The following is an 11,885-nucleotide window of genomic DNA, read 5'->3' on the forward strand; positions in this document are numbered from 1 at the left end:
GCTCACTAAGACACACACACAAACACACTCCATTACATAATACAGACCCCATTCTCAAACTCATGATCATACTTATACTTAGCGCGTTAGCATACTTAGCTGTGATATCTAAACTTGCTTGAGAACTTCTCCCTGCTTTCAAGAGAAGTTGGACAACAGATTGATTTATTCTCCGCCCCCTTCCTCAGGTGTGGTTCAGCAACAGGCGAGCTCGATGGAGAAAGCAGGCAGGAGCCAATCAGCTGATGGCATTCAATCACCTGATCCCCGGCGGTTTCCCGCCCTCTGCCATGTCCAGCCTCCAGCCCTACCAGCTGTCTGACAGCCCCTACCCCCCCACCTCCATCTCCCAAGGTCAGTCCTCATACGAACCCACTATTGCTCTTCACGCTTCTCTTCAAGCTTGACATGGATGAACAACGACCTTTAATGGATATTACTGGGATGATAACGTATGATGAACATATCTGACCAAAGACTGTCCTCTCTCTTTCTCCCGCTCTCTCTCTGTCTCTCTTTCTTTCTTTCTTTCTTTCTTTCTCGTTCACTTTCTCTCCTCCCATGCCTCTGGTTTTTGCTGAGCAGTTCCTGAGCAGCCGGGCACGGTCCACAGACCCCAGCCTCTCCCTCCCACCTCAGTGCACCAGACTGGGCTGGGCTCGTCAGCGGGGGCCCAGGACGGGGCCTCCACCTACTGCCTCTCCTCTGGGCGCCACGGCTTCTCCAGCTACTCTGACAGCTTTGGACCCACTCCGGCCCACGGCAACCAGGTCAACCCCTCCATCAGCAGTGGGCTCTCGCCACAGGTTTGTACACGAACGCATTGGGTTTCAAGAAACATGTCATGCTAGGGAACCTAGTCGTTTTTCATTACAATCTGAGTTGATGCTTTGTAAAAGAGTCAATGACGGATAGAGAGAATGAGAGAGAGAGAGACGTCCGGAGAATTAAAAATAAGTCAAAGGACGAGATATCATGGAAGGAAGAGTGACAGACGGACGATGACACAAATGAGAACTGAAAAGACAATTATGGACGATTACACACTCATCAGTGTCCATCGCGAGTTCCCCCCTACCCAGGGAGGGGCCGGACTAACAGGCGGAAAACGAGCTTTTAACCACCTCAAAGGGTGGCCAGGCCCCACGCAAAGCATGCTGGGTACTGAGTCCCTTGAGAGAGAGGGAGGGAGACAGGCTCTCAGTCTCCTGCTGAGCCGAGATAAAAAGTCGCCTCAGGCAACTTGGTTTCTGTCTCCATGACAGGGGCACAGTCTGAGGGAGTGAGGCTTTCATTAGGGGTGTCTGTTTTATCTGTCCTGACACAGGCATGCAGGTGGAAAGCGATAGGAGGGCACTATTTGTATTAGATGACTCTATGGTTTGAGCTTAGCTAAATCATCTCATCATCTCACACTATCTCAAGCCTCTATTTGTCAACCCTCAGGCTAATATTTGAAACGATCACATTGTGTCAACTATACACGCAACTTTCCCACATACAACCAAAAAAGCTGTCCTTGATCCATAGAGAACCAAGAAACCCTTTTTGATCAAATACTAAAATTACCAGGAACCCCTCAAAAAAGAGAGAGAGAGAGAGAAAGAGAGTGAGAGAGAGACACAGTGGTCATCTCATTTCATCTCGCCCCTCTCAAAGGGACATTGGAATGTTTGCTCAGTCTGGAATTGCAATCACGGAATGTTCCAGTGTCTTAATTAATTGGAATGGAGGAATCTATTTCCTTGTAATACACTGTGTAATTTATGTAAATGACTCACTTTGTTGGCTAATTTGTTTTAATTTATGTATTCATCTGCAATACGCTCATTTCCATTTCAGACTGTGCGGTAATAATTTATCTGAAATAAATAGTGCGATAGTGGGGAAATGTGAATTGATTATTTCTACGACATTAATAGTGTCATGGCATAGAAACCTCCTATTGACAAGTCTAAAAACTTCAGGGCTGACTTGCATATGCTTATATCTATACAGAGCTTTGCACAAATCTCCTGCATGTGTTATTATTTCGAATAAAAACCAAAAAACCTGCTGAGTTTCCTGAGACTCTGGCACTGGGTGTGCGAGCCGTGTGATGAGGAAGCGTCTGAAGGACAGTAGTGCTGATCACACTGCCCCAGTGGAGAGGGACACAACTTCCACAGTTGGTCCCATCCAAACCTGGTAGGAACCAGGTGCAGTGCAATCCGTGTCACTGGGTCTGTCGGGTCATTTTAGTCTCATTTAGAAGTCGGTCTGGGTTCCCCTGGTGTTCTGTTGGCTGGTTCTGGTGGGGAGTATTACGGTGTGGCCAGTGGGCTCTCTGTGGGCTCCCCAAGGGGCTGGCTCTCAGGCGTCTGTCTGCTGAGCCCCAGCATACCACAGGAATCCTTTCTCACCAGAGCAGCGAGCGGCGGGGCTTTGCACCCCCAAGAGGCCTAATCCCCGGAACCACCTCGAAACAGGCACACCCCCGGGAACTGCTGCTGCTTCAGTTAGAGCAGAGGGCTCAGACTCACACACACACACACACACACATGCACATGCAAGCCGGAGAACGCATACACTCACCAAACGCACACACATGCATGCTTGAGCACGCGCACACGCAAAACACGCACATACACATGTGTAAGCTGACACACAGACAAACAGTCCTGAGCTCACACACACACACACACATACATGCACACACCCAAAACACACACACCTAGCACCAGATTACCGCCAAACACGCAGTAACCCACACCCCATCCGTGTGGGTTCTGATCAGATAGCCTTATCAAAAACGTGGTCAGTAGACAGATAACCTTTTTCTAATCCTTTTTTTGATCTGTGCTGTCTTCACGAGGAAGCAGGGGCCTAAGACGTTGGCCATGCTAGGGATGAAGAATTAGCGCTATCTCCAGCCTTGTCTACAGCAGCACGTTATCGCTCTCCACACTAGTCCCTGGGAAGTCGATGGTATTTACGCTATCAATGGGAAGAGACGGGCATACATATATGAGCACATACGTGTGCAGACACACACAGAAACACACACACCCCATGCTGTGAGATGAATTGGGTGCGCTGACCTCCATGTGTTTCCCATTTGTATTTAGTCACACATGAGCATGTACCTCAGACACGTTAGATTAGACTCCTCTGACAGCTCCTGTAAATTACATAGACTGTCTGAGTCGATGCGTCAGACAGAGCCTGTGTGTGGCTGGCTGGGCGTGTGTGTGTCCCCGGCTTGGAAGGTCCTGTTCCAGCGTTGGGAGCCGTTGTGGTCTCTTCCTGCTCCTCGGGCTGGAGCTTGCGTACGGTCTCCCGCCGTCCTGTCCTCTCGTTCTCTCCCCCTTGTTTTTCTCCCCTTGTTTTTGACGGTATCTCTTCGCACGCCAACCCTACTGCAGCTGTTCACGATGTATCACCAAGGAGACCTTTTAACCCTTGACATTAGGAACAAAAAGTGCTAGCCGCACACACACACACACACACACAAATTATACACCTACCTACACCCTTATGTCTACACACATGCTACACACACACACACACATACACACACACACACACACACACATCCCTTGTTCCCACGTACCCTTTGGCCTCCTCCTCGCTGGCCCCACAAGGACACGGTGAATTTAGGGCATCAAATGAGAGAAAGTGGGGGAGGGAGAGAGAAAGGATAAGTTGTATGAGAATGGAGATAGACAGACAAGAGAGCAAAGAGCGATTCTGGTTTTCTCTTTATAGTAAGTGCATAAACAGTCTGTTTCTCTGTCAGTCCTTTCACATCATGAAACTCCCATAGTTATTTCGTAGCTTTTTGGGGCAACAACTCATTCCACTTCTCATGACTGCGACACAAAATGGAGAACACAATGCACAGCAACGTAGCATAAGCTCCATGAGCGAACTCTTAATATCCAATCCGCTCTTCTCTAGAACGTTCCGCTGGGTAATTCTGAAGGAAAAAATGGCAGCAAGGCAGGGGAACTCAACTCTGCGGTTCTCAAACCGACATTGGGCCTGGTCCGTCAGCAAGGAAGTGGAGTAAAGAGAACCATGTGTGGGCGAGGCAGCATAATCTGACTCTCATGGCTGAGCTAGGAGAGAGGGGGAGGTTACCCTGTGGTCTACCTGCTCTCTGTAACCTGCACGTCCACCTAGAAGAAGAGCTAGCCTCACTCTGTTTAGCTTGTCAGTGTCAATAGAGGGAATGTAAGATTAGGGCGATGACACATGTTGTCAGGGACAATCACTGTTGTATTAATGGACTCTGTGGATGCTGGCGCGGATGGTGATTTATAGTCCTGGAAGTACATGTAGCACCTGGACGGCCTGCATTTAGCTTCCTTCCCTAGCGTGTCACCTAGACAATATGTTCTCCTCATAAATCCACAGCTGGAGAAATCATCTTCAGCCTCTGGATGATCCTCATCTGTTCTAGTATTCTATTCACTCGCATTCAATTGCATTGTACACCGCAGTTCTGTGTTATTCTGTTCCACTTTACGTTATTTTGGATTTGACTCTATTCTGACCAGTCCTCCCTCCATGTCTCCCGCTAGGTCATGGGCCTGCTGAACCCAGGCGGCGTCCCTCACCAGCCCCAGAGTGACTTCGCCCTCTCCCCCCTGACAGGAGGCCTGGAACCCGGGGTCGGCATGGCGGCCAGCTGCCACGGTTCCCAGCGTCTGGAGGCTCTGCCAGGCCTGACCAGCACCCAGTCCTACTGCCCAGCCACCTACAGCTCTCCAGCCTACGCCGTGGACCACCACCCCTCCTACCAGTACAGCCAGTACGGCCAGAGCAAGGTGAGCACACACACGTACACACACACAGGCACGAACACGTGCACACAGATCCACAGACGTGCATATAGATTTCATGAAAGTTAGCTAAAGGGGTGAGGCTTACTGCTTGGAGTTGTTCTGCCATTACCTGCGCTGGTATTTCCACCTCCACCCCTCTCTGCTCCTCTGACATTGTGGGGGTCCAATGTTCTGAGTCATCAGCCTTGTTAATTGGCCAGAGCAACATTTGATGAGAAAGCGTCTCATATCCCCCTTCTGACCGGTGAGGTTACATGCACTCAGGTAGGACTCAGCTTCTGGCCAGGCTACTTCAGTTTATATTAGCATTACCAGAGTGTATACACACACACACACACTTACCCTTTCATGACCTCATGTGATGAGGCTGCCCATCAATCCCCCCCCCTAACCCCCTCTCACCTAGCCATGTAATGACCTCGCTCGCTGTCCGCACGTGTAACCAAGATACCCCACCAGATAAAAGGAGCCGCTTCTCCAAACCTTGTTTGACAGGAGGGTGGAGGGAGAAAGCAAGGGTTTGGGGGTTTGGGGGGCAGGAGGGGTGTAGGGGGGGTGGGGGGGCATGTGCGTCGGGGCGGGAATGGGGTGAGGTACACAACCACATGTTGACTGGGCCGTCATCGGCGACATCTTGATGTCATTAATTTAGCGAGCTCAGGGAGAGACCCACGTGCAGCTCACCGGGGAAAGGATGTGTGTGTGTGTTTCTGTCAGGAAAGTGGGGGTGAGAGGGGCTGTTTAACGGGGAGCGATATGGCCCTTGGCAGCTGGCGATGAGAACCAGGTGTCCCTGAGGGGTCACATCCAGAGTTGTTACTGATCAGAGGAGCGATCCACCAAACCTACCTGCAGTGGCTAGCTCAGCTTCTAGACCTGGCCTAATCCCCCATCCCCAGCCTCAACTCCCACAACCCCACCCCCACCCACAACCCTAGCCTCAACGCCAGCCCCAATGCCAGCCCAAGCCTCGAACACATCTCCCCTTGGCGTGGTAGGCGGAGCCTGATAAGGAACACTGTGGTGAGACCTCTAACCCCTCTCTCTCTCTTTGTTTCCTCAGATGCCTTTCCTTATCTAGAGCACCAACTCTGCTGTGGAGGACTTCTGTGACCCGACCTGACAGTCAGCGTCAGAGCACACACACACACCCTCTCTCTCCTCTCCGTCCCCCGTCCGCACTGGCCCTGGTGCCCCCTCTGCCAACCCTGACCCCCCCCCCCCTCCACACACACACACACTGAGGGAGGAGGGGGGTGGGGGACCTACCCAGGAGACCTTGGGGGGTTGACTGGGATAATGAGGACCAAAAGGGGTTGGCGTCTTCTCGAGTTACCTGGTACTCACCGCACTCACGCTCCATGCCATCTCCTCCAAACCTCAACACGCCTCGCTCTGCCATGCTTCTAGAAGGAGGAAGCAGGAAACTAGCTGGAGAGGAAGGGGGTGGAGGAGGGTGGGGAGGTGGCGGAAAGCAACAATGTATAACTTAACTGACTCATAACAACTGGGGCAACATACCGGTGAAGACTTTGCAAACTGTTTTTCCATGCGGCTCCTATTCTTCGTCAGGACTGATTTCAGAAGAGGATGGAAGAGTAAGACACGAAGATGACTTTTACAATCCGCACGAGGGTCATTCCGGACTCACCTTGCCACACGGCATGGCCGTTATGTGTTTTTGGTGGCACTCTGCTTCACAAAGTCTTAGGACAATGTCATTGACTAAACATAAAGATGATTCCCACATTGGAATGATGGACTTGATGTGGTTTGAGTATACTGTACATGGACATGGGGACACAGCCGAGGCCAGATTGGTGGAGAAAAGACAGGTGCTGCAACCCAAAGAAAGTGCAACACTTTCATACCTCAGATGAAACTCACTGTCACCTAGTCACTCAACTATCTGACCTGACATCCTCTACACACAACATTCTTTAGATTTCATTTTCCAAATGTATTTTTCCATTTGAATGGTAAGGAGCAAAACAACATGCTGAAAGAGAGAACAGCATTACCCATCAGCCGTTGTGCTCTGTAAAAAAAAAAATCATCAAAACAGGACACCAGGTCAATTGTACATGGATCCAGATCATCTCACATCGATGGTCTACATTGACTGAATGAGAATTGGGTCCCAGATAAGAGTTAGCGGAGGTCAGTACGACAGTGGCTGTTATCATTGAGAGAATCATCAGTTCTTTTCAGTATTTATTCAGCGTCCACCTCTGTGTGTCCCTGATCACAGCACTCTCTCTCTAGGGCTTGTCAAGTCTTAAGTTTCTTTCCAGACTGTTTTATATACATATATAATGTTTTCCTTTATGACTGCATAAAATGATTTTGTTGTAATATGTCTTCTGTAAAAATGGTAAGGATTTGATTTGAAGGATTTGAAGCATTTGAATGGTAAGGAGCAAAACAACATGCTGAAAGAGAGAACAGCATTACCCATCAGCCGTTGTGCTCTGTAAAAAAAAAAATCATCAAAACAGGACACCAGGTCAATTGTACATGGATCCAGATCATCTCACATCGATGGTCTACATTGACTGAATGAGAATTGGGTCCCAGATAAGAGTTAGCGGAGGTCAGTACGACAGTGGCTGTTATCATTGAGAGAATCATCAGTTCTTTTCAGTATTTATTCAGCGTCCACCTCTGTGTGTCCCTGATCACAGCACTCTCTCTCTAGGGCTTGTCAAGTCTTAAGTTTCTTTCCAGACTGTTTTATATACATATATAATGTTTTCCTTTATGACTGCATAAAATGATTTTGTTGTAATATGTCTTCTGTAAAAATGCAGCGCTATTTACTATTTATAATAAACTATATTAAAATGTGTGGAAGTGATTGGTGTTTCGAAGTTACGTAGGTATACTAAGAAATCATTCAAAAACGAGGGTGGTACTAAGTTAATGGTCGTGGTTCCATGGTTACTATCAGTCGATGAACCAGGCTGGTGGATGAGAGCCATAACCATCAGAGCACAAACACGAGACCAAATTGTACAGACACACGTTAAAGTGACTTGACGACTGTCTCTCCTTCTTTGGCATTCTCTTTCACCTCTCCCTTCAAGTTTATACAGTCTTTTGGAAGTGATTGTTAACAGCTGATTGTTGTGGGTTTTTTGTAAGACGACACCTATGTTTAATTTTTATGGAAAATAATGAATTTGCCTCTCTCTTCGTGACCCCGTTACACATGCATCCTACTGTAAACAAACACTTAATAAAATATGTTTCTCATTGTAATCTGACGACGCCAACCAACGCAGTCCCCCCACCAGTATATTTTCGAAGCTCGTTCCACCAGTCATTCATAAATATATCCTCTTTCATAAATACCACTGTCTGACAAATCCCTTCTCCCCGAGGGCCCCTTCACAGCGTTGATGAGTAAAGCAGAGGCCCCTGTAAACGACCCAAACACAACAGCACACAGACCTGCAGGGATATCAGTCACTGCCAGTGTCCCTGCAGGGTTCAGGGGCCACAGCCGTCCACCGATCCCCCTCTGCCTCCAGACAGCGAAAAAAAAACCCCTCACGTCGGACACTTCACAAGTTACTGATATCGGTGAGTTTTATGGCTCGTTCTTCCTTTTCTTTTTCTTTCTTTCTTTTTCTTAGAGGGATGAAGGGATCAGGTGCCTGCAGCTGCCTGTGCCATTCATTTTTTATGTGCTTGTGTGTGTGTGTGCGTGTGTGTGAGAGTGTGAACGTGCGTGAGTCGGAGAGAGCTCACGTCTAACAGTACATACAAAGTTTCAGAGTTTTTGTGACTGAATGAGTCGTTGAACAAACAGACACACGCTGTTCACGTTTCTTTGTTCGTGGTTACATGCGAATGGTTACGTTTGTAGTTTGCGTGTGTGAGTACATGGCCTGATCAAAGCCTGATCGGATTTCAGTATTTTCTCAGTGGTCAGAAAACTGTCCTTTACAAGTGCTTTGCTTGTTGAACACAATGGATGAAGAAGCCAAAGGGGCAGTCCTGGAATGGAGTGCCAGTCAAGCAAGCACACACTGGAGACAACTTAAACTCTGACCCCTCTTCCCTTTGAAATGGAGGAGGCTACTTGACCGGAGCTGACAACTACCCCTTGGGCTTCTACTGCACCCCCCCTCCAACCCCCTCCCACACACACACCCTCCGATCCAAACTAAATCAAGCAGAGGGAGGGAAGGCAAGAGGGAGGGGAGGAGGAGTGGAATCAAGTTAATTTGGAGAGAAAGACAGAGGGAGTGAGAGATGGAAAATGTTTGAGGGAAGTGGGGGAGGTTGATCCTGTGTTATTTGCTGGAGTAAACTGAACATTTTGGGGTCCGTATGATTCGATACCCAACTGTCTGCACATAAACAATGACCGTGTTTGAAATGGGAGCTATGTCGGATTGAATCGTGGAACCCTGCCCAAGAGGAACCATCAGGTTGGCTACAACGGCGACGTTAGCGGGCAAGCTTTATCTCAGAAATGTCCTCTTATCAGCGGTGTCAAGAGAGCTGAGGGGAGAGGGACAGCATGCCGTTCCCAAAGCGGAGTGTGGCGAGGTCACTCCTCCCCCCCTCTCTCTCTCTCTCTCTCTCTCTCTCTCTCTCTCTCTGTGTCTCTCTCTCTCTCCCTTTCTCTCTCTCTCTCTCTCTCTCTCTCTCTCTCTCTCTCTCTCTCTCTCTCTCTCTCTCTCTCTCTCTCTCTCCTCTCCAACCCAGTTGTTACTGTCTCCTTGCTCAGGTCATTACCTTTTCTTTATTCTATTTCATTTTCCTTCCTCCTTTTCCTCCTTATTTCTTAAGTTCATTGATTCTCTTTCTCTCTTTCTCTGTCACCCTCACAGAGCTTTTCCCACCATGAACCGGACCCTCCTTCTTGCTCTGCTCACCCACTGCAAGACGATGATTCTGGAGGAACTGGACACCAACATCGGGGACAGTGCCCACCGCAATGCCACGGCAAGCACCACGCCCGGCCCCCTCGCTACCGTCAGCCCCACCTCGCCCCTCGTCCTGGACCTCAGGGGGTCTTACGACAACGCCTATTTCTACATCCTGTTTGTCATGTTCTTCTACTCCTTCCTGGCGCTGACGCTCTTTAAGAACTTTATCCGCAGCGAGAAGGGCAAGAAGGACCCCTACGAGGAGTTCATGAGTGGGGGGGCCACAGCCCTGCCCAAATTCAACACAGGCCCTTCGACAGGGGAAGGGTTTGACTTTGAAGACGAGTGCATTCTCTGAGCACGGGCTGGGCCGACCGTGAGGCAAAGTGGGAGGGAGATGTTTTGACAGTCATCGAAGCCAGGAAAACGTCCATGCGGACTATTTCGGGGCAGACCTGCTAGTGATTTTGGAGAAAAGTTTTTTTCTCCTCCCTTTTCCATGTTCACTCTCTCTCTCTCTGTCTTTCTCTCCATACAACTGAACAATCAGCGAAACCAGCCCAAGGAGGCCTGTCAGAAAGGAGGACCATAAGAGCAGAATGGGACTGGCTTCCTCTGGGCGTCTGAGAGACGTGGAGCAGAGGCCAAGGAACATGCTCAACTGGATCATCAGAATGCTGGAATGCCCTCCTGGGGAGGCCAATCAGGATCACAGACTGAGGAGGTTCTTGATCACAAATACTATAGATGCCATGGATTTGGTGTATGTGTGTGTTTGTGTGTAGGTTGAATGGATTCTTTAAAATCACTGTACAATTTTGGAGATTTACACAATGAAAAATGTTACAAAAATGATCAATTGATTTTGATACTTTAGTCATGTAAGCTATCAATGTAATGTAAAAAGTGTTTAATTACATGTAAAATGTTCAATTAAATGGAGAAGACAAAGAATGAGATGTATTTTTTTAATTGTAATCTGATTTGAACAGTTATCAAATGTCTAGCCCCAATATTCAAGTATTACCTTGTCTTGGTCATGAGAGTTCCTCTGGTATAGAGCAAGCTGGTTTAGGCAACCCCTTGCTGACCCCATAGGTCTGAATTTGCAAAGCATTGGCGAAAGCTGAACTCCGGTCTATCAGTCCATAGAATGCACATCATTTGCACAGCGGGATTATGTGACGAGGGCTTTAATGAGCACATGCGTTTTTTATTTGAAAGACGCACCCCCTACGAGGCATAAACTCCATGAAAAAGGAGAACGGAGCGTTTACGTTTCCTGAAAGTGGGATACACTTTAGAGTAACTAGTCAACTGCTCGGTTATAGTTATCGTCACAGCGCGGTTTGGGGTTAAATTAGGCGCGCACACGCCAATTATGCTCGATAAAGTCGCGGTTGAGGTAAAGACGCTCCTAGTACAGAACATCACATGTTCTGTGCTGTGATGTGCATGGAAGTCACATTACTCGAAATACACTTGAAATGTTTTTTTTCTTTTAAAACAGAAGCAAAAGGTGACTTAGGGAGGCTTTTTAGCCTTAGGGGCACAATAGAATGTCCTGCGTCAGGTGAGCATGATCAGGTCACAAAACGTGCAGGACTCATTGAATCTATTACAACATGTGCGTGTGTGTTTGTTTCAGAGGCAGAGGGAGGGAGTTGGAGAGGGTGACTGTAATAACAGAAACTGGGCCTGTAGTCTGTTTGTCGTTTTTTTTCTTTCCTCTTATAATCTGATATCGGTCTCATCCTCCTGTCTACTCTTTAACGCCTCCTGAAGTTTCAGACCAAGGTCACCAGTATAAAGATGTAGACAGATGTTTTCATGGCTATACCATGTCAAATCATGAAATTCTTACTGCATTAGGCTAGGCAACGACAAAACTATTATTACCGAAGAATATGTTGTAAGAAGGAATTAAAAATAGGAATAAACAGTCACCACATTAGCCATTAGCTGATATGAAATAAGCGTAATGTTTTCCTTTATCTTCCACAGAGTGCAATTTGGTTTGCAGCATGCCGTAAAAACACATATGGCCATATGACAATAGATGGCCGATTCGAGAAAAAAAACACAGGTAACAGAACCATCACTACCACAAATTTTTATTAAGACAACTGATGGCAGCAGGTATAAAAATGGTTAAACTGGTTATGTAAGTCTA

At 47.9% G+C, this 11,885-nt stretch overlaps 2 protein-coding genes across 2 annotated transcripts in view; both read left to right on the forward strand.

Annotated features, from left to right (window-relative positions):
* The window catches only part of LOC124472305 (paired box protein Pax-3-like), a 13,178-nt gene extending 7,268 nt beyond the window's left edge, over positions 1-5,910 (forward strand). Inside the window, exons 5-8 of the mRNA XM_047027077.1 lie at positions 189-354; positions 586-806; positions 4,566-4,811; positions 5,893-5,910. Of these exons, the coding sequence (XP_046883033.1) occupies positions 189-354; positions 586-806; positions 4,566-4,811; positions 5,893-5,910 (651 nt within the window). The remainder of the gene's footprint in view (positions 1-188; positions 355-585; positions 807-4,565; positions 4,812-5,892) is intronic.
* Positions 5,911-9,501: 3,591 nt separating this feature from the next.
* LOC124472983 (potassium voltage-gated channel subfamily E member 3-like) lies at positions 9,502-10,658 on the forward strand. Its single transcript, XM_047028180.1, has 2 exons — positions 9,502-9,570; positions 9,674-10,658. The coding sequence occupies exon 2, from the start codon at positions 9,687-9,689 to the stop codon at positions 10,068-10,070; it is 384 nt and encodes a 127-aa protein (XP_046884136.1). The 5' UTR covers positions 9,502-9,570; positions 9,674-9,686; the 3' UTR covers positions 10,071-10,658.
* The last annotated feature ends 1,227 nt before the right edge of the window (positions 10,659-11,885 follow it).

The sequence above is a fragment of the Hypomesus transpacificus genome, chromosome 10 (assembly GCF_021917145.1).
Source record: "Hypomesus transpacificus isolate Combined female chromosome 10, fHypTra1, whole genome shotgun sequence".
Lineage (NCBI taxonomy): Eukaryota > Metazoa > Chordata > Actinopteri > Osmeriformes > Osmeridae > Hypomesus > Hypomesus transpacificus.